Consider the following 24,658-nt stretch of genomic DNA (forward strand, 5'->3'; position numbering starts at 1 on the left):
CTTAATGTGCTGACCAAGCTTAGAAAAGGGCTGACCTGCACACTGTATTGCCTACTAAACATAGGGCATTAGGCCATCCACTATGCTTTAGATCAAACCTAGACAAAAATCAGTATTAAAACACGTTGATTTCTGTATCACTAAGATGAAATTAACGTAGCCACCTTCACTTACATCAACTTGCTATTGAATATTTTGTTTGGAAGCCCCAAGAGATATTGGGCTTTCTCAGACTAATCAATCAAATCAGAAAAGCACAGAGATTTTCAATTCCTTTTTGCTAAAAAAAATTGCTACACTAGGTCCATGCCTTTTTGAGAATAAATATTATCTGTGCAAATCATGGTAAGCAAATATTCTATGTAGTGCTATAATAGTAAAATAAAAAGAATAACTAAGAAGGACAAAAGTCAGTGGCCAGTAATTGATACGCATTTTATAGAAGTACAAAATGCATTACATAACTATAAAACGGCTAACACTGTCTAGATTTAAATATATATATCCTAAAGATCAAATGATTATAAGCACATTCACTTGTGCAGTTAGTACACAAAACTTGGAACAGAGTAGTTTGTTCAGAAACATACTCAGCAGTTTCAGAGCAGTACCTGTGTGCCAGAGAAAAATCTAGCTGGGATTTTCAGGCAAGTGAGATAGTGAAAGTCAGGCACATTTGCAAAAGTATTCAGAACAAAATTAAGTTTTGAAAAAAGTTTTCCTGCAGGGATCTACTGTTAACTGTAAAATAGCTAAAGATGTGGAAAAAAATAATTCAGCATTTGAAATAAACTCCTTCCTGAGTGTGCACCTGCATACTCTGGTTGTTTTAGGCACAAGAATCTCTGAGGGTACATCGACTTCCAAAAGATCTGTCTGAATCTACATTATTGACATGCAACTCGGCAGAGAGACTGCCTTGGAGGCAAAGGACCTCAGGAGCACAACATTTTCAGAGCAAGCCTTCTTACATATTCAAAGATGTTCAAAACCTGACTGGATACAGTCCTAGGCAATCTGTTCTAGCTGACTCCGAGCTGCAGGGTTAGACTAGCCAATTTCCAAGGGTCCCTTCCAACTTCAACTCTTCATGATTCTTTGAAATACTCCCTGTTGACGTCCTAAGCCACTGCGAGATTTCTGAAATTTTTATTTGGGATTGGAAAAAGAAAACCTACTAACATACTTAAGTGAAAGAAAAGTATTCCCAACTAGAGAATAGGTGCCAGACATTCACATAAAATTGAGAGAAATTCACAGGTATGCACAGGCATTTCTTTGCCGCAAGCCCCATACGTTTCTATTACAGAGACCTTGTAGCCAGGGGCAGTGTACCAGAAATCAGACCCTTCCTTCATCTACCCTCGCTAAAGAAAAAAGGCACAGGGAGGGAGAGCTAGAAAATACGGCTTGCACACAATGTTGCAAAGCTAATTTTTGAAACTTCATCAGTTCAAAACTACCTTCTTCCATGCTTTCACTTCATAATTCACTGACTTGTTTTCAGACACCACATCTTAGCACTCACAGCCACTTTCCCAATTTGTAATGGAATTGGGCTTTGCCTTATTCATCAAGAATACCCGTCTTTTGAGACAAGAGCGTACAAAATGGCCAAAGGCTTTATATTAAAACTTAATTACAATTCCATTATCAGATGATTAAAGTATTACAATATAAATGCTTGCTTCGAACTGTTGCTGCCTATAGTCATTGATGTTGCAACGTGTAAGAGTAATTCTCACTATAAATCAGAATAATCTTTTGATGTCATTTTCTAACAGGTCTCAATTGCTTTCTATAGAAAGTTCATGAAAAATCCTACTATCCATTAGAAAAACCTAACATTGCGCATCTTTTGCCACATCAACAAAATTATGTTTCAGAAACTCAGCATCACCAACTGTTTGTATCAAATCAAGATTTTCACCCTAATATTTTAATGATAACGTTGATTAGTTTTACTACTCATACAAAACAAGATCATGCCTGCCTGAACACTTGCTACAGTATGAATTCATTTAACTTTAGCAGCAACTATAGTTGTATGGGAATGAAGAAATGGAGTTAAAAGGAATCCTCTGCTAAAAATAGAAACCCCACCCTCTGCATTCTCGTAACCACCAATTTATTTATGATACCCACATATGTAGAAAACAAGTATTCCGTTACGCACTCGTGCAAAATCAGCTCTGTATATTAAAGGCAGAGTGTGTGTGTGGTGAAAGCTACCGGCTTGATAACCCCACGCTAACAGTCACATCACCAAGCAGCTCCCTACCTGTAAATATAGTTCTAAGAGCTCATGCCCTCGTATATTTGAAGGGAAGGATTAAGATTATTAGATCTCTTAACTCTGCAATCAAATGCTGAGCAGATATGTATTTATATATCAGACAGACACTTATGTCACGGTCACATCTATAATCAATTTAAGATAAAAAAGACATTTTCAGAAACACATAGCCCAGGAACAAATTAAACTAATTTTCCGAATATCTGAATGAACAAACAGTAGAATAGGCATGGAAAAAAAAATAAAATACAACCCTATTTCTAAATGCAGTTTTCTAAGATTAAAAAGAAATTACTCTTGAGGCACCACAGGGGAATTTTGGGGGACTTTACTTATTTATTCACTCGATCCTTGCACAAACAGTTTAATGCACTGTGCTGAAACACAAGATTGCCAATTACATAGATTTTACAAAGTAGAGGAATATTAATGAAATTTTATTCATAAATCCAAGTAAGATTGCTTGAAAATCTGAAAAGAGATAAACAATGATACACTCAACAAATCAGAAATATCTCATGAATTCAGTGCTACTGCAACATTGAACAAGGGAAGAAACAATATTTAAAGCTTTAAATATTTAAAACTTTCCAGAGCTCTTTCCAAAGACCCTCTTAGAAATTGCCACATTCACCATGACCCAATCTTCTGCTTTACTCAGCATGGGACACACATTCTCTGTCTCACTATTATGAGGCCTGACCTGAAAGCAATGCCTCCTATTTTATTATTTTGACCCATGATGTCAGAGGTGGACGTTGGTGCTATGGCAGTAGAGGCTGAACCTTGCACCAGTATTCCATTACATGTTGCTGCCATGTGACAGATGGCAGTGGAGGAACACTGACAAAGTGGTGCCTGACATTGAAGTGCATATGAAGCAAAATTGTGTCAATGAATTCCTCCATGCAGAAAAAATGGCACATTCCGACATTTGTTGATGCTTGTTGAATGGAGACCAAAGAGTGGATATGACCACAGTGAGGCAGTGGGTAGTCCATTTCAGCAGTGGCAGCAATGAATCACCTCCACTGATGCAGATTTCTGAGCACAGTATGCAGGCTTTTGTTCATCACTAGTGAAAATGCACAGCTAATAGAGGTGATGTTGAAAAATGGTGTTTTGTACCTGAGAATTTGCTCTATTAAATAGTGTAATTGTCTTCTTTGTATCTGTTGTTTCCAGGGAAATAAATAGGAAGCATTACCTTCAGAGTGACTTTCATAATTATTTGCAAAGTGTTGATTTTTGAAACCTTCCTCGTTTTAATGAGTGGAATCTACAGACCACGTGTAATTCTCTTGCTGGTAACCTGCACATAGCGGACACAGGTAAAAAGACTCATGCATAGCAATGGACAGCCACAACTTCTGTCTTTAGGAGTCACATGCAAATACCTAAGAGTGATACACTGTCAAAGAGTTCTTCAGAGAACAAATCAGAATTTGTACCTAGCTAAAAGTCCTCCTATTTCCATTGACTCTACCTAGAGTACTAGGAGCTCAACAGCAGAAGCAGAGCAGGAGGTGATTATTTAACAAACCATGTATTTGAATGAGATGGTCATTTGTTGTCACCACAGAAAATAGTAACCTTCCTTCAGGATTACTAGTTTTCATTATCTTTAAAAAAAAAAAATTCCTAATTATGTCTTCTCTTGCCTGTCACCTAGCAACTTTAGCTGTGATTTAATTATGTTTTGGAATAAAGTATACAGTGACTGGCACAATAAAATGCTTATTCTTTGAGTTGACAAAGTAATATAATGAAAATCTATGTAAAAATCCTTAAAATATGTACATTTCCCCCATTTTCTAATTTACTACAGCTGAAAGAGAAACATTCAGAATACGTACTTTCTCAACTTTAACTGTTACTTGACACTGGATGTATGTAACAAAAGAAATTGTTGAAAATGTGGATAATTAACAAGTATGTTGTATTATTTTAAAAATTCAATTTTTTATTGTTTTTATGGATATTTCTCATGTCTTCTAGCTTTTAGTTCTTCTATTTGCTTTTTTGCATACAATTTTTTTCAGCTTACATATTCTAATATATCAAGTTTTTCTTCCTTTACATTTCCATTATTTTCTCAGTCCTAATTCCCTATGATTTTCTTGTTTCCCTCCTCCACTCTACTCATTCTTTCCAACTCTCCCTCACTCCCTTTAAGGTTTTTCCCTTCAACCTTTTCTTTCCAGGCTCAATCATCAGCATCATCTCTGGATCAGCCCCAAGCTAACAAGCACCTCTTGCCTGGGGGCTCAGGGGTTTGTTAGCTAAAAGATGCTTTGTCAAATATACTTTCTTATTCCTTATTTATATAACTGCCTTAAAAAAAAAAAAAATACCCTGTAATACTGAAAGCATTTCAGATTTCTAATTTGTGGTATCAACAATGGATATTAAAAAATAAAAATTAAGACCAAGGAAAGAAAAAAAAAAACACATATCTTTGTTTTTCTAGCAAAGCATGAATACTAGGGGAACAGTAGTACCTCATGCATACGATTTTGAACTTTCCCAATATGTAGATCACTACAAGGGCTTGATAAAGCTACAGAACTGGCTCAGAGAAGAAGTTACGATGCTGTAACAGCTGCATATGGCAATATCTGTCATTGAGTGTTATACCGTAGGAAGTGTAGAGATGGCACGAACATATTCAACACAAGCAAAAAAATGTCATAAATGCTTTGGCAGGTGTCCCATTGGCTTAAAATTCTACATAAAAAGATGTATAGTTTATTATTATTTTCATAAAGCAAGATCTTTTAGAAGTTTTATCAATCATTTTTCTGCAATAACACAGGCACTGCTACTGCAAACATTTACAATTCATACTGAAGACTGTGTACTGTATGCTTAATTGTTCTACTGACAGTATTTGCTAAGGTAGACCTTGAGTCAAGACCAAGTTTGATCCCCATGAAGCAAACATAGTTCACATAGCTGTCATTCAAATGGGACACAGTGCATGACATGAGTACAGCCACTCCAGTTGCTATATCAGTGCTATGTCGACATAGCCATCAATGTCAGTGGAACTACTTGCATTGTAGAAAGTGAAGTGTGTGCATAAGCTTTTGTTAAAACAAGGTCTAACTTTGTTTTTCACATAAAAAACATTTTACATGACTCCTCCCACACTCCTTAGAACTGCAACTAATTATGGAGCATGGAAATCTACTATAAATGATTGATGTTGTTTTGTATGTTGTTATGGAAACAAACCAAGTAGAAATCTGTGCTTTGCGTATAGAATTTTGAGACAGATTTTACAGTAAATAACTAGGCTTTCCACTGTATAAGCAACAACACCATATGGCCATTAATCTCCACCCAAATACCATATCTTTACGTACCACCAGTTGTTAAAATTAAGGGCTTTCCAGTAAAGCAGTAAAAATCAATGGACCTGTTCCACCCTGTCACTGGTCAGTGAGAAAAAAAAAATGTGGTCATCTCAATTAGGCATGCTTTAAAACTGGAAATATTTGACCAAAAAAAAAAAATCATACAAATAAAGATTCATTAAAAAAAGTTTAATTCAAACTCGGTAGCTCTCACAACAGATCATCTGCCCCAAAGATGCTACAACCATACAAGGGACTTATAGAGTCTAAGTTTTCATTGGATAAAGGATATGTCTACATCAAAAGATATTAATTCATAAAACATTTTTTATTTTGGTATTCAACATGTGACGTGGGTACCCCCAAACAAAAAGTAGACCAATGTCACCTAAGGAACTTACTACACAATGACCAGTCACTCAAAAAGTTTGTGAGTTAAAGGTGTGAGACACATGAAGAACAAAAGCATCAAAGGGGTGCAGCTGAAAACGAAAAGAACAAAAATACTTCTACTTCTGTTGGAGACTAAATGACTTGGACAGCCTGTATCACAATTCCTGTCCTCATCATTTTCAGTTTGTGGGTATCGAGGTAAACTTCAGCACATTATATCTAAATCCAGAACTTACCTCCTCTCCCTGCACCTGATGAAGGTACTGACAGTCTCACTTTTGTTCCTCCTTCAAAGACTATTGTAATCTCACAAGAATACTCTCTACCAGCATTGAAGAGACTATCTCTTAATCTGTGCACTCCTGGCTATATTCCCAAGCAGATAAAAGTGTCTTCCCCAGTGTCAACCAAAAAGGGACACAGCATCCATTTCCTGATGCACTGTGGTACCAAATAACTTGTTTGTAAGCATAGTCCTAACCAGCTCATACATCAATGGAAGTCCAGTAATAATTTCCTGTCTTGCCTATCCTGTTGTTCTTCTCTAGAATCACACTAGACACATTTCTGAGTGGCCCAAAGTGATCACTGTCAGCTCTAACGTACAATAGCAGTTTCCTGTCTGCTAAGCAATACCATAAGGACTTCACTTGGCCTAAGAGACACAACTTGATCCAGTTAAAACCCATCCTTCCTGTAAGGCTCATCAGTAAAATCCTATGGTGACAGACTGTCTTGTTTGGTTCCAGTGAACGGTCATAAACACATCACAGGTCCAAACATTTGCATTTATAATATGACGTTGTTTCTTTGTCAAAAAGTCATCCACTGCATCCCACAGAGCATGAGCACTTCCTTTATTTCCCAGGGATCTGCAGGAGAGAGATGGAAACTGCTCCAGTCTCATTCCACAACCATCTTGTTCAGGCTCTGGTTCTACTGCTGATCCTAATTTTTCATGCTCATATTTTTGTTCTGAGGAAGTGTCATATCACTCTGGTTAGGGTGACAAGCTTCTTCACCCATTCCTGACCAAGAGACCCTTTTGCCTGGAAAAACACTAATAACAAGTTTCTTTTGACACTGGATATTTATGCTGCCCTAGCGCCCTTTGCTTCATCCCTGGGTAATTTCTAACCAGCCTTTAATGTGATCCCATTAGTTATCCTGCAGCTTCAGGGACCTCTAATATACACCCTGCCTCAGTACAGCTACAGATGTAAACCCTATGGTTCTCTGATGCCTACTTCTAAATTTTCTTACTGCTAAATCAGACATCAGATTGGAATCTTTCTGAAAGACTGGGCCTAAATATATTTCAAGGTGCACAGAATAACATTTAGTCTATCACCTGAATTGATTATGCAAAATGTTTTTACAGTGAAGCATTCAAGAGGTCTAAGCAAAATAAAGAGTTGCTTTTTGTTCAGGCTTGTTTGTTTGAGCAATGCTTTACAATCTTAGGGCCAAGTATTTCTTTTTATATTAGAAGGGAAAGCAATGCCTTTTAGATGGCACAGGAGGTGAATCATAGGTCTTGTAAAATTACAGAAGGCATGTAATAAGAATATTATAGGGTGTTTTATAGGTGATATAATTGCAGTTATTTTTGATAATAAAAATCCACTGAAATTAGGATTTGAATTACACATAAATGTAGCCATAGCGCCGTGCTTCTAAAATCTCAGCTGAGCACTCAATTCTCATCTAAAAGTGAAACCAGGATTGAATAACCAGCAGCTAATACTATTTCCTCTACAGTAAGAATAACTAATACAGAGGGAGTGAAATGAAAAGAGCTAGCAAAGCATTTCCCCCCCAGCATATCAAGCAGGTTTTCATACGGAAGCAGTGGTCATCAATCACTACCTCATTACCAACCTGTCATCTGGGTTTAGGCTAAATGTATTCTGGCTTGCTGCCATACTAAATGTTCAATGAAACATCCTTAAGGCTCTCTACAAGTTCAGCTGAAGTCGCACATGCTATACATCAAAGAGGAACATTAGCGTTATCATAGCTTAATAAATAGTGCCATTCTGGCAGTGTAATCCTGTGTTCTAGAGCTATCTTCCATTCCCAGTATTATACTGCTTAAGTAAACAATCTTGCTGTCTTGCGTGAAGTTTATTTAGTGATAAATGCATGCGAAGATAATTAGTCATATTGTTATAGAATACTTCCAATCCTTGCTGAAGAATGTAAGCAAAAACAGCATAGAATTTTTAAAAGCAACCAATGATGTTATTAATTTTGTGTTGCAGCATTAGCTCATAATTTTTGCATATTGTATTTTTCTGTCCAGGTTCCACTGTGTTGAGAAACCATGATGAAAGCAGAAGGACCCAAAATCGTTGTCTTCTCAAAATAATATTAGCTTGAATAATGGGAACTTCTGCATACTTCTGGGATGCAGTACAGCAAACATAACAGCAGTAGAAATTCCAAGATCTGTGAATGATACTTGCTTTGGGATTACTCCACACTTCTGTAAGAATACTCATAATTATTCATTCATTTCCATGCACACTTGGAGCACTAAATTCTGAATTTGTTTTCAGATTTGAAAAAGTCAGTAAAAATACATAGATTCTGAATAGACAGAAGCTTCAAGAGACTCAGTTAAAAAAAAAAAAAAATAGCCCTGAATACCCTCATTTTTATGTGAACCAATTTTGCCACTAAGAATTATTTTAAAATCATGCAAAATGAATCGACTCTGTGATAGAACTGGATATGAAATACAAAGTCCTTACTTCAGAGTCTCAATTCGTACTATTATGGAACAAAGATTAAAAGTATAACCCATTTGAGAAGTGGGGAAGAACACTATAGAGATTTATTTTCTTTTACCTTCAGACTGCAAAGAATATTTCCACATTCCAAAACACAGCTCAGGCTTTTTATTTTCTGGCATGGACAGTGTTAAACCCTCAAGAGGGAGTTGTACCAAAACCAACAGTCTGTTCTTTTCCATACTTTAGGAATGATGTCAGACCAAACTGCAAATTCTTCAGGGCACAGTTTACCAATATCAGTTTCTCATTATGGAAGGTGGAGAACTATGCTAAGCTTTCTACACATTCTCTTCACACAAAAAAATAAAGCTTTACATTGGCTTGTACCTTTTGTATATCACACAGCTTATAAACTTAGCTGCCTGACCAAGGAATCTGCATCCAGGCCCTTCCATGCAGAATCAGGTCCCTCCATCTCAGATATACTGTGCTTCAGACAGTTTCTGCTTCTCATATTGCCTGTTAGACTATGTCACTGGAACATGCATGTAGCATTACTAAAAGTTCTGATTACTTAATTCTTTGAGTTTCTTTCCTTCACATGTTCCCTTACTCCAACACACATGCATCTGCCTACAGAAGTACTTGGATCAGGATCCTCTGAGAGCTCAGATAATGTCCAGCTGTTCTTCCATTCATTCTCTAGGCCAACAACTGCTGTAGAGATACTACCAAGATCTCATAGTTGGCAAGCTGCTCTCATTCCACTTACTATTAAGTTGAAAGGTCACTCCTTTGATGCACTACATTTGTCGCTTTCACATCAATGAGAGGGAGTTGCTATCCTTGCTGGAGCTCTGTTTCATGAAATCCAGTGACAGTAAAACCAGATGCCCTCCATTTCATGATTCCCTCACCTGCATAGTAAATCTTAGAAAAATAACTTCTACTAGCTAATGAGAGGATGAGACTGCATCTGCATCAACAAGAGAACCTTCTAACTCAAAGCTATGACATTATGCACAGACCTAAAAGAACTATCTTTGCAGTCGTCTGAAAATTTCCTCATGTTATTATTTCAGAGTTACCATGAAAAGAGAATTGCAGATATAGAGTCCCACGATAGAAGAACCTGCAAGATCAAAAGATGAATAACTGAGTAGAAAAGGCTCTGACTGAAGAAAGAAAGTGTGATGAATAAGATCTACCAGGATCTTAAACAAAGCTACTGATAAACAATGATGACCCTAAGTGTCTAAATACAATGCGTCTACTACACTATAGTGTGCTTTAGCACACTAAGTCCCACAGAGCAAAGTGTGAAAATAGATTCAAGGGATATAGCAATATACCATACAACTTTACTAAGAAATGTCAGGCCTTATTAAAAACTTTACCAGGTTACAACTTTCTTTACACATCAGGAAAATGTTTTGATTTTTTTTTTTCTGGCTGAAGATTATACATCTGTGCCAAAACCCAAAGCAAAAAAACACTTCAATACTTCAGATGCTTATTGAATTAGACTGAACAGAGATGTAAGAGTGTGGGTTAAGGTCCACACAAGTCGTAGGTATATATTTATGGAACAGTGTTTCCAGACCACAATTTCCAAATATTTCCCTGATCTCACAGAAGATGCTAAAAGAGGAAAACAGGCTGTATCTTTCTACTGTCCCACCTTATCCATATGCAAAAACTAGAGGAAAGACAGTTTTATGTAATGTAAGACTCAGGGCAGTCCAGTTGGTCTGAACATACATTGTAGTTGCATGGAGGTAAGTCTGAGCCATCATTAATTATCTATGTGCGACCCAAACTCCACAGGAGGTCTGAGCAGAACCAGGGGACCTGGCAGCAGATCAACACACATGGAAACATACCACAGAAAAGAGGCTGCTTTACAAACTACTGCAAGATTAACCTGGAACTGCAAAAAGTAAAATCTTCATCTACAAGTCATTGTTTTGTTCCAGACACAGAATTAACACAGGTGGTAGAGAATTACACCCTTGTTCTTAGAGCCTCTGTCGTAGCAAATGTAAAAAAAAAAAAAAAAAAAAAAACCCACAACATTAATGACACTTTCTTTTAATGAAATTACAGATTAATGAAATGAAATTTCCTAATTTCATTGTTGAAATTGCATCTATACAGTTTTAAGCTTTTACTGTATTTCTAAGAAATCAGCCTTTGTGCTCATCTGCACAGTTTAAACAGCTGTATATAATGCAAAATGCAAACATTCAAGGGAAGTTCCAGCATATTAAGCTTAATCCTCATTTCTGTCTTGGGTGATAGATGCAGGGATTCCAACTAGGTTGACTTTATGAACCAGTTAAATGATTTGTATTCAGAGCAACATTAAAAATCCCCATGACAAAGTGTACTTGAACAAAAATACCCTGCTTGTGACACATCCTTTACAACTAATGTGTTTTCATTTTTCACATGTTGCATCTCATTTATTTTATTCAGGCACACACAGTTAAATCTACAAGATATGGTAAGCTTCCAATACCTTTGAAATAATAAATCATTTCTCACAGACGTTTTCACCCACTGCAAGGCTGCTGCTCATTAATCAAACATTATCAGTATATATCACTGCCCAGTGCTAAAGTGAAAAGGCACCTCATTCTAAGTTTTGACTTTTATTCACTGGTTAGTCCCTGACCCCTGTACTACTACATACTTATTAGAAATGTGGAACTCTGTATTATATGGTAGATTTTACTACAAGGGATTTTAGAGTTTTACGTAAGAGGTTTTTTGTTCCTCTCTGAGATCTGGAAGAAATAAAGTCAAGCTACTCTTCAAACATTGGCAACATAAATGCAGTTATATTGACTTCAATTATTATTTTTGACAAGTGAGTAAAATGCTATCATGTAAGCAAACTATTTCTGGACTAGATCTTTTCAAATTTAAATGTTTAAATAAATCTGTATTAGACATTATGCAAGATGTGTTCCATTTTAAATTATTAAAAATTATTTCAGAAAACGAGTTAGATTATATATCTCTAACAGAATGATGTTGAAGGAAAACAAAATTGTGCAAAGTAAGAAGTTGTCATAAAAAATCTCAAATTCCTCAATTATTCAGAATTTGACAGATTTGTGCTCATTTATCAAATTTGTGCTCCCTTTATCAAATTAAGTTTATATTGACTCACGTATTATTTCGATTGCCGTGCATCTTTTTAAAAATACTGGAAAATAAATGAAATTTTAGTGGAACAGCACGCGTTGCAAATAGCTAGGAATGGTTTGAATGTTTGATTGCAAGTATACAGTCAAGAGACTTATTGCACTTCCAGTGCTGTCTCTCCATTCCCATTAGATAGCAGAGAATGAAGAACTGAGCCTGCCAGGAGGCCAGTAGCTGACAAGGAAGCATAAGGCCAACAGGCTGAGCTTAAGTCTCATGCTCAGTAGAGCACTACATCTCATTGCTTCTCTCTGTCGATCCACCGTAGTGCATGATTTATATTTTTGTTATTAACCAAGTGAAAAATTAAAGGAAACAAACATGGCTTCCAGTTAAAAACCACCACCATTGCCTGCCACAGCTGCAATTCACTCAATTCTCTTTTAACTAAACACTTTGTTTGCATATTCTATAGCTTTCTGAATGAACACTGAACACCACACTTGTATCTATGATTATTCACTCTGCAAGGCTGATTAAACACATTCCGTTCTTGCAAGCATGGCAGGTCTACAGAAGTGACTGAGCTACAATGTGTATTTTCTATGCTTCAATACAATAAAGGGCACATTCAGCACATGCAAAGACCCATATTTGCATCTGAAAAATAAGGAACTGACTTGCCAGTGTAGTGGGTGTATTAAGACTCCGTGTCCCCATGATTCAAAAAATGCTAAGATTTCAAGATTTCCTTAATTTTTTGGGGCTTCCCAAAAAAAGCTATGCACAAAGAAGGCATGGCTGGTAACAATCAGGGTGATTTCTTTATACTCTATGTACTGGAGGAAGGAAACCAGTTTGTTTGTTTTTTTTAATGTAAATTAACTCTTAAGCTTTACTAATAGCTTTGAGAGCAACGGAACAGGCAGGAATTTTCTGCCAGACACAAGTGCCGACACCACAGCTGAGCACTTCCTGCACAGAGCAGTCAATGTGTCCCCCAGCCCTACAAACTCCTTTCTGCTATCAGAGCAGAAACTCTGAATACAAGGAAATAAACCAGCAATTTAAAATTCCATAACATGGGACAACTTCTGGATCTGTAGTAGTCTTGAAGTCAAATTCATCACATTCACCCCTGACACGTAATGCCATTGCCATGCCTGTGGTTCTGTGCTGAAGCTGCAGAGGCAGCTGCTGGCACTGAGTACCCATGCTGGAAGAGTTCTCACAGCTCCCAAGGCCATCCTCACCCACACATGGAAATAGCAACCTCACTCAGGGCAGGATGAAAACACAATAAGCAGTCTAAAATCTTTTCAGAGCAAGCATCACAATGCTTCACAATTTGGACTTTCCATTTTAACTTAGCTACCAATGATTTCTTCTACAGTACAGTTGCAAAGCATCAAGCTGAAGAGCTAAAAGCAACCTACAAATGTAAACAGCTGTTCTTTGGTTGACCAAGTATGTAAACACTTCTTAGGAGCATTTTGCTTTGTTTTTAAAGCAATTCTTACTGAGCTCTCGAAATGCTAAGAAACCTTCTTTCAGATTAAAAATTTAACTATCATTTCTCTTATACAAAAGATTTGTATTAGTCCATAATAGGGCATCAAGCCTGTCTGGCTGTGAATAGAAAAGCAATCATGCCTAAGTCACTTGTAAATTGATATAATGAATTGCAGTGATTTACAGTGACTAAATGCTATGCAATATACTAACTATAAAATTAGAATAACTTTCTGTTGTAAGACATGTTCTGTTCTCATGAAAAATACAATAATTTGAGAAAAAGCAATACATTATGTTATTGAGAAATGGTCTTTGATGATGGCTAATGATGCCACCTAAATTTACATAACAACCAGGCACTTAAATTTCACTACCTATTAATTGTTGGAATCTTTTTAAAAATACACATTATATTCAAGTAAACAGCCATCATTAGTCAAAAAAAACAACAATGAATTGTTGCTAACAAGAAAATCTTAAGAAATCAGCAGTGAGTTACACTGTTTGCCATTGCATTAATGAAACAGCAACAAACAAAACCTTGACAACTCTTAGAAATGTAGCAATACACCAAAATTTCCTACTTTCTAAGTAACTGGTAACAACTGGCATAGTGGCAGCATTACCATTAAAGATGAATTGACTGAAACATGTTGATCTCTAAATTCTCATTACCAGTTATTTCTTCCTATGAAACTAATCACCAAAGATCATTAGAGGGAATGTTGATTTGTCTTACTGTCTGTTGAAATGCATTTTTGCTTTCTCTAATGGTTCATATTCATCTTTCTACATTTCTAGCTCAAATGAATGAACAATAGCTAAAGGATTGCTTGTGAATGAAAATACTGTCAAGGACAATGTTGGGAAAATATTTCCCTTGTTAGATAAACATGTAATTTAAATTAGCATTATCTGAACACTCTGAATATTTAGTATGCTTATTTATGTCTTCTAATCTTGTAAACATTTCATAAATATAGTTTACCGTAAGTTTAACTATAAAAAGTGCACAAAGGACTACGTGACTTACAGACAAGGGATGTCAAATTTGGTCTTAACACTACACAATACCCCAGCATGTTACCCAAACCCAGATAAATATTTACATACATTAAACTTGCTTTTAGAAGACTTGCCAGGTGACACTTACTACAGTAGTTACATGTGCTATTACATGTACATGTGCTATGTACTACAGTAGTTACATGTCTTAACACTACACAATACCCCAGCATGTTACCCAAACCCAGAGAAATATTTACATACATTAAACTTGCTTTTAGAGGACTTGCCAGGTGACACTTACTACAGTAGTTACATGTGCTATCCTAATTACATACAAAGTATTAGTATTCATTATTAACATACATATTTCACAGTGTCTTTTAATTTTAATTTCACAGTAAAAACAATTATATGGCTGACATATAGAAGAGCAAAAAGTGATCCCTATCCACTCAAAATTCAGGAGACAGCAACAAAAACTCTTGCATAGCTTCAATTAAGATTATTTTCTTCACTGAACATTTAAAGCTTTATTTCCAGATATTTGTTACCATTAAAAGTTTCCATCCCATTAAAACCAAAGTGATAACATACAATGCTGGCAGGTAATGGATGTTCTTTCCCATAGTGGTAGAAGCTATTACACAGTAGGAACACTTAAATAGTATTTTAAAAAAATTACAAATACTTATGGCTTCTTATGTGATGATTTTGAAGGACAGAAGGATTCCCACTGGCCCAGACTGAGGTGAAGGAAGCTACAGGTCACAGGCTGCCCTGTGAATCCCACCCAGACAAACAGAATCACTAGGGAATACCCCAACTGAAGGACCAAAAGGGACTTCAAACACACCAACGTGTCAGGAAATTGACCTGAAACAATTTAACTGCCTTAATTATACCAAATTGTTTCTGTACCAGCAAAGGTTTGCTAGCAAAAGGTGATAAAAACAGAAGCAGATGAGTGAAAAGTGCAAGACGGAAGTTGTGTGCCCCACCCATGCCCAGGAATGGATGCCTAGGCATCAGTTGCCCGTAGCAAAGAAGTGGTAGAGCAAGGTGGCTTCCCGTGATAGTTTCTAAAAGTACACCAAGTACTACCACAAACCCAAGTTTCAACTAAACTTGTCATTTCAATCCAATGAGCACCTTTTGTGAGTGGACAGAAAAAAGAATGTGAATACAGAAAGAGTACAGTTGAGGTATAACAGTGTACACAAAAGCTGCTTAAAACCTTATTCGTTAACATCAAGAAGTGCTTGCCATTTTTTCATCAATTAAACAAGCGGGACTGATACGCTTCCTACTTCAGTACAATCCTACAAATAAATGCTAAGATCGCAGGATTTATCTAGCCTAAACAAAATGAAGTTAAAGGATTTCTGAACTCATTGTTTAAATTTTGTATTATGTCACTCCTCACACAATGCAAAGAACAACGTTTCACGAGATGTCTGCTTACATTTCTATTGGACCAAATACATATTCCTTCCAGGATAAGAAAGATCAATCATACTAAATGGGGATGTATCAAGTGACATCTAGGTTGTATTTTGGTCATTAATTCTTTATCTGGAAACAAAAGTGGAAATAGAAAGATGGCAGCATAACTAATACTTCTATCATTTAGATGTGCAAGTAACTGTATTGCCCACATCAACTTTTGGAATCAACTTTTGGAAAGAACAGATAAGCAAGGATTTCTCTTCATATATGAAACAATGACAGGTATAATATCAAGAATATAAAAACACAGTATCTAACATCACTGCTCTTCTTCAGCAATTTTTTATGCATTTCTCAGATATAGAAATGCACAGAAATAGCTGCTTGACTAAATTCCGCAAAACTACTAAATAATCGCAATTAATCCATATAGTTAAAAATTAACTACTCAAAACAATATGTACAAAATTGATTTTGTCATATTTAGATGAGCATTTCTTTAGGGAAACAGTCTGACATCTTAGGAGGAGACAGGAGAGAGTTTTGTAAAACATGTGCAGCAGAGATTGTTATGCTAAGTAGTTGTCTTCGGTGGGAAAGATAAGCAAATAAGAGCATGAAAATCTGCGTAATTTGCAAGTGAATAAATTAAGGATGCCCAAGGGTAGATTATTAGTATTTTTTGAAAGTTTCCTAAGATTATTAATAATAAATAAGCTTTTGTGTGCATCTGAGCCCTAAAAGCTTTCAACTGCCTACTGCTTCCGATGTCTATTAGGAACATTCCACCAATAACCAGAGCAGCAAAGACCACAGAACTGGAAGAACAGATTACTACAAATGCCAACAGTAGAAAAAGATGCCTCAAGCATAAAAATTCTTGGATGTATGTACATCATTGGACTCCAGGAAAGATGGTGCACTGGGAATAGAAGCATGTTCAAACATCTGTTATAAGCATGTAAGAACAGGTTCTTTCACAGATTTCCTTTTCTAATGTGACTATATTCGTTTTGTATTTTAATAATCTTTTTAGAGCCAAGAGTTACAGAAGATGGGAACACTAATATTGATGATAACTTTTGTATTAGAAATGATTTATGGTGCAATTCACTTGTAATACTCTTTCCATGAGATACGAAAACCTATTAGGAATTGCAGTATTACAGAAAAATGCATGCATTCTCCAAATCTGTGAGCCACCAGCCAGGGTTCTGCAGGAGATGGACTACAAAGACTGCACAATCTTATGCAGACCTTCTTCCTTCAGAATTGGTTTCATACAGTTGTAGTTCAATGTGCAGCTCTGATACTGTTTTCCACTAAGCTGCAAATGCATATATCATTAGCCTCACATTCTTTATTGAAAAAAAAAAAAATTAAATTTCTTCATCTTATAATTTACTCTCCTTACTGTGTATTAGTATTAAAATATTTGGAATTGGGTTTGCCCAGATCCTGCCACTGCTATCTTTGCACCATTGCTCTTCAAACAGTTCAAAATTCACTATGACTTCATGACTCAACTTGATGACTTCATTCTTATAGCAAATAACGAAGTCTCACTGCTTCTTGCAGTTAAATAGATTTGAGTATTTGCTTTTCTCACTACTTGAAAGGAGGTTGTAGCGAGATAGGGGTCGGTCCCATCTCCTGGGTAACTAGCAATAGGATGAGGGAACAGCCTTACACTGCACACTAGGGGAGGTTCAGATTGGATATTAGGAAGAATTTTTTCCGCAGAACAGTGATTAGGCACTGGAACAGGCTGCCCAGGGAGGTAGTGGACTCACTGCCCCTGGAGCTGTTTAAGGAAAGGCAGACGTATTATTAAGGACATGGTTTAGTGGACAATATTGGAGGCAGCTGAATGGTTGAACTAGATCATCTTAGAGGTTCATTCACAACCTTAATGATTGTGTAAAAACGTAACTTTAAGAGTTTAGCTTGGTTCTGCAGCCTGTTTTATCTTTTACTGAATATGGATAGTAAGGTCTGTAAGGCCAATTTCTCACCATTTAAACGCTGAGTGAGAAACTGCTGTAGAAATATTCTGAAGCAATCACCATCCTTATCTACCATTGATCTTAAAATCAAAAACCATCAGCACAACCTCCAATATATTTTTCTCCCCTGCTTGCCGTATTTGGTCTTTGGGGTTTGGTTTTCTCACAGCAAAAACTGCATCACCTCCAAAGCAACAAAATACTTCTGAAATTATAAAATAATAATAATCAACACCAAAAGTAATGTAACCAAAAATCCTAGAATGCTAAGGCTGTGCAATTCTCTGTACTACAGATACATCTTTAAATAACATGCATTACGTTTTGTGACTTTCTACATTACTGCTTTGCAAAGAGGCCTAAAATCATAATTTTGGGGGTCTCTTACATTCTAAGAGAAAACAATTTTGAAATACAATCAACAAATAAATTCTAGATACAGTTTCTAGACTTTACCCTTTGGAGTTGATAACAAAAAAAAAAAAGATTCATGAATATAAGGTAAAACAAAAAACAGAGAAACAAACAAAATTCTATTCATAACCTGAAATGAGAACCGTTTTGAATATATTTCTCCCATAAACATCTGTGTTGGCCATGGGCCTATGGGCCCCATACACAGATTTCATGTTCTCCAAATTTAGTTTATGAATCAGGAATACGATGCACAATTTTTTCCTATAGCACAAGCAAAATGAACATCTGTTCACTTTTTGCCACGTAGGTTTATATCTGTGTGGGTGGGTGTGAACAGAGCTCTTGATGTGTAATATTCTTCCCATCTGCACACCAGGTGGCACTGCATAGTTAATCAGAAGATAATAACAGGCATGAAGAGATTACTTACTTTTTTGGGGAAGAGGCAGTAAATCAATCTCAGAAGTCTTTTTTTTTATTATTATTAAAAACAAGGTACATCATTGCTTGACTTTTAATTTGTGTGTGCGCGCGCACAATTTCATTCCAATCAATGAAATCATCTGATTATATTATTGTTTGAATGCTATGTTAATTAACTATGAATGACTGCAATTATCACAAAGGTTCTTTCCACAAGGGATTTATTTATTTATAGCTTTAACCCTTGCAAGTAGGAGATATAATTTAGGATACAACCCAGTAACAGTCTCTTGAATTTAATCTATATGCTCATGAAAGCTACAATTCTGCAACATTTAGTAAAATTTCTAAATATCCTAACAATAGAACTGACTACAGCAATCCAAATTGACAAGATGGAGGAAGAAACAAGACAGACTTGTTACTAGTTGCAATTCACACTATAATAAAAAATTAATTAGAAAGTTAGGTAGGGCTTCCTGTTTACTTGCAAGCCTACAGACACTAGTGTCTAAGTTAAACATTTATAGCTTTTTAAATATATTTTACATTATCTTCAAGGATTTTTTTAAAAATTATTTTATCTCTATAAAGAGAGAATATAAACATTACATAAAATCACTACATTATGACAAAACGCTACAGAATATGTACACAGGTTTGTGTAAAAATATGTAGAGAGTATCTTTATAGTGATATAATTTCTATGTATTTGTTTTGAAAGTTACATCAGACATTCTTCAACACATCCAAAGGTTTAGGTTACTCATTTTCATTCAGTTAAATAACTGTACGAACATTTCACAAAATGCTTTGTGGTGTCTTAAAGGAGAGTCACAGAAACCTGTTTTGCTAACAACATAGCTGAACTTCAAGAAGGTGAGTAGTAAAAATACAGTAATTCCACATTTGCTCTGATAGCTAAGTGAAAAGCATATATGCAGTTTGGTGGGTTTTTTGGAAAATTTAGGTTTAACCCTGAAATACACACTTACCCTCAGTTAGTGATTATGAATAACGACAGAATACCGAAAGACATAACAGGAAGATGAACTGAGTTTTAAAAAGATAATTTAAGGAATTTGATTTAAGAATCTCTTATCACTCTTAAGTTATTGTATAAGAAACAAGATAACATCTGCTGCCAGATGTTTTTAAAATACATGCCTTTGTACAAGAGGAACTGAGAGAATACAAGAGTAAATGATAGACAGATATAGCAATTGGACAGATCAATACCATGGAAAGGGCATTACAACAAAGGTGTGATGGACTGGCACAATAGAAAGGTACTATAAAGGAAGGGAAGGAGATTGCTCACCTGCATCAGAAGATTCCAGGTTCACAGGGGAATGCTTTACCAAGGAGGGATCTTCAGAAAGAGATCCTTCCCCAGTGGCAGTCAGCCCTTCAATGAGGTCTAAGAGAGATGCAGTGAGGCTCCAACCCTTCTGGTCACACAGGTGAATTGCCTTCACCCGTGCTCCCAGGGCTGACTGGGTCCTTTCCCCATGTGCTGAACCAGTGGTTCAGGCATGACTCAACAGTCCCCACACAACAGGGAAGAGGGAATTAGCATATTGGTCCTCTAGAAATTAAGAAAAGTACATTGTTAAAAACTAGTTGGATGGAATACAGTTAAAAAAAAAAAAAAGAGAGATTGAAGGCAAGAACTCAGGTTCTGTTACATATGGCTCCCAGTGTGCTACTGCCTAGACTTGATCTCTTGCATTACCACTTATCCAGTTAAGTATTAAAGCTTCTACTCACAGCTAGTCACCTAGCTTTGTAACTCCAAACTCCACATCAGTCTCTGGCACCTTATATACACATAGCTGCAGCCCATTTAGAAAGTTAAGATGGTGCAGAATAAAACAATGCAGAGATAAGGCATAACTGTCAAGCAGAGACACCAGAAGTTTGGTGGCATGCAATGGCCATCTGATCCTCTTCAGGTCTAGTACATGAAATTTTTCTGAGCTTCAGACTTACATCCTAGAGAGAAACTTTCACCTCAAGATAAGCACCACTGTAGTCTCAAATGCCACTATAACCAAGGGCAATGAAACTATGTATAACTTTATATTATTAAGTATGTTAGAGCAATGCTATTAATGTATATCCTTTAGGAAACTATTTGGGAACTCTATGCTTTTCAAGTCTGACAAAGAGAAAATATATTGACTTCAGGACACTTTCCAAATTGCATCAACAACAGAAAGAAGAAAATATTTCACAGGAAAGCAGGCTGTAGAGTTTTAAGCCATGCAAGTCACACAGCTCTTATTTCATTAAAAAAAAGATTGTTCTTTTTTCTTTTTTTCCCCTTCACATTAATTTCCTTTATTTTCAATGCACACAGCATAGCTAGAGTTTTGGAGAGGTGCTTTTGTTATTTTTATTATTATTGTTGTTGCTTTTTCTGACAGTGCAGAAACATAACTGTAGTAAAGAATAGTGAAGTTGCTGCATCTGTTCCCACAGAAATCCTTCATTATTCATTTATCCTCAGTATGGTCACTTGACTCAGTCACCTTGACTTTCACACATCTATTCCTTTTTTTCCTCTCCTCCACTACTAGGGAAAGCTGAAAACTACTACATTTATAATTCATCAAGTTACATATTCATTCAGAGCCAAATCTGCAACTTCTATTTTATGTAAATAGTATCCTTTAATTATGTCACCTTTAAGATTCAGGGAAGTCCACAGTGGCATTGTCCTAAATATACATATTTCAGCAGGCAAAAAAAAAGGAGAGAAAGCATTTTTACCTTCTGTTTACTAATTACTCTGGTAAACAAGTGGTTTACAGGAGAATTATATTTCAGATAACTTCTCTTGTTTAAAGCTCTGTCTCTGCCCCTTTGCTTAGTATCTGCATGGCACAATACCTACATAAATGGTTTCTGGTTAGAAATGAATATTAGGATGACTTTATTAAGAAAATAAAGCCACGTATATAATACAGTACAAGCCTACTCACAAAATTCTCATTTACCTATTTTGCTAACCTTTAAATCAAACATTTTAAATGCCTGAGTCATAAATTATGGGTAAATCATGCTGAGATTCCAAAATCTGCTTCAGAAAGCAAACATTCATTAATCTGTAATCGGTGAAACTTCAGAAAGCAGTTTAAAAGACAGATTAAAACAATAAAGATATACTGGGTCCATTGCCTTGCATACAACTATGTCAAAACATCACACAACAAAAATTCATTCACATATATCTCTAGCTATGTGAGGATGTAGGATTAAATAAACTACAACAGTCTGTGATCACATGACAGAATAGACCTGCAAAGCTTATACTACATACACAGATGGTAAACAACAACAGTTGTCGCTGCACTAAGAATTACATCTCTGTAATCAATAATAGGAAGGAGGAACAGTTGGACAACTTGTTTCCTATTATGTTCACTTAGGCAACGTCTAGATCAATAAAGAGCATTAAGCCTCATACCAACTGCAGACAATGCCTGCTCAACATTCCTATCATATGGTAGCAATAGGTCCAGCTGTACTTCAAAATACTTGTAAATGGATAACAATTCTAATCTAACATTAAAAAGAGACAATGGTTCAAACAGGAGGCAGGTGCGAGAATTTTTAAGCATATGAGAGAAGACAGACCTATCATGACAGTTTTAGTATAACTCAAAGTCAGCTTATTTTGTCAAAGTATCCCATAATTACATTTTGCCACACTATAAAATATGTAGAAGATGCCACATGTTTTATATAAATGAAAGAAAAAGCAATCAAGCATGGTATCACTGTCTTCCATATAGACTCAGTAATTATTTGAGCATAGTAAGTTGTTCACAGAAATTGAAAACTGAACTTGTACATCACTTTTAAGCCAATAAGACAATAAATTACAGAGAATTAAATTTTTCGGTTTATCTATTTTTGAAATCTTTAGATTAAAAACAAGGCATTCTACTAAATGCTTGACTTACAAATCTATCATGCCCATATGAAAATTAAAACAAAGTGCTATATTAAACCCTCAGCTTTAGCTTCTTCGAAGGATAAATAAATCACAATATATTGTTTTCTTAATGTATCAGATTGCAGTAGTCTAACATCATGTTATGAGTCTTAATTTATTCTTGGACATTCCTTCAGTTTAAAGAGGACAATACAGGAAAATGAGTTGTTCTTACCTATTCCAATGAAGACTGCTTCATAGCCATTTTCTTTCAAGGTATGGAGTGTCATTCCATCAACAGCAAGGCCTTTACTAAAAATTATCTGGAAGAGTTAAAATTATTTGCTTTTTATCTGATAATATGAAAATAATTTCTACCATGTCCTGAATATTGACATCTTACAGAATCTTCCAGTGAACAACATTATTATTATTATTATTATTATTATTTTACTCTAAGCCAGGCTCAAAAGGACAGATCAGCTCTGATTTAAGTGGCCTAAACTAGACCTGGGCAAAACATCACTTTCAATCACCTTCATACGCAGCCAATGTAGGCTAGCTTGGTTTCGACTGTAAGCTAAAAGGGATAATAAAGCAATCTGAACAAACAAAATCTGCGCATGGATTGCAATATCGAGGTAAGGCTGAAAACGGCAGTTTTCTACTGTAAATAACTCTATTCAGTGTTGACTACAAAAGGTAATATTTCTAAGTGAAAATCAGAATTTAAGAAATATGATGTTGAAGCAGGAACCCAGCTTAGGGAACGTGCGTGCTAAATGGAACAATCACCCTATACAGCAACCGAAAAACCCAAGCGATTTAAGTTACTGCAAAAACAGCAGTAAGAGTATGAGTTGCTTACAGAGAAGTAAAGAAAATAAAAGACACCACTATTCTGCGTTAACAAGGGTTCTGAACAGAAAAACAAGCTGTGATTCTCCACACAATATCAGGCACTTGGCATTTATGCAGAATACAGCATCAGGAGTTTCTTTGTGTTGTGCCTTGGAAGCTCATAGCCTTAATTTTTCTCTGAGATCACTAGCTAGCTAGAACACTTTTACGCCGAGAAAACACTGGGCAAAATAAATGGTGTTTCTGCAGATTCAGACCTGAAAAACTGGGCCAGAGATGGTCAAATCTGAAGAACACTCTGTGGAGACTGCAGCACTCCCTACTTACTAGCAATGATGCAGGCTAGTCTGTGCAGTAAGGTAACAAAGATTTTCAAAATTATAAAAGAAATCAGTTTGGATTTGAATTGACAATTGTTTAATTTTAATTCAGCAAATAACAATACCTAGACTGCAGTCACTGACATTGATTTATTGAATAACTGCAAAGTAACCTTCCACCTGCAACCTTGCCTTGAGCAGCCGCTGCACAGGTGGTTGTGGGTCTACAGCTGTTTTGAGAATGATGGGGAGGAGTGTTTGCTGTGTGTTCAGTGAGGCAACTATAGCAGTCACCTGTTGGAGGTCATGCAATTAGAGATGCACAAACCTATTGTACATTTCTGTCAAACCAAGGGCTTTTGAGCGCTTGTGATTCCTCTTCTGATACTTCGTGCTTTTTGACATGGCTATGTGTCTCTATCTCCCAACTTCAGACTCTCTGACTTGAATGTTTCCCCCAGATTTTTGATAAATCACTTCTGCATTCTCTTTATCAAAATGCCAAGCTCCATTGTATAAGAACTGTGCTTTGTGATCTGAGTTCAGTTCTTCATGTCATTGCATATCTTGTTTGATGTTGAATCTACCTATATTCCATTTAGTGTACTTTTGAAAATGTGCTTTCCTCATAGCTGAAAAATGACAGATATAAGACACAGCATAGAATACCTAAAACACTGACTCTTTTTTCCTTTTCTGGACTATTTTCTATCAGAACTGAAAAAGCCAGGTACAGTTGTAATCCTTTCAAGAATACAGGCTACAAGCTCACTGGCAACA

At 36.1% G+C, this 24,658-nt stretch overlaps 1 protein-coding gene across 1 annotated transcript in view; it reads right to left on the reverse strand.

The window, feature by feature from the left end:
• DPYD (dihydropyrimidine dehydrogenase) overlaps nucleotides 1–24,658 on the reverse strand; it is a gene marked incomplete at both ends in the record, with an annotated part of 315,748 nt that overhangs the window by 190,623 nt on the left and 100,467 nt on the right. The window contains one exon of the mRNA XM_079535506.1: nucleotides 22,933–23,020. Coding sequence (XP_079391632.1) covers nucleotides 22,933–23,020 — 88 coding nt within the window. The remainder of the gene's footprint in view (nucleotides 1–22,932; nucleotides 23,021–24,658) is intronic.

The sequence above is a fragment of the Tetrao urogallus genome (genome assembly GCF_951394365.1).
Source record: "Tetrao urogallus genome assembly, chromosome: 5".
Lineage (NCBI taxonomy): Eukaryota > Metazoa > Chordata > Aves > Galliformes > Phasianidae > Tetrao > Tetrao urogallus.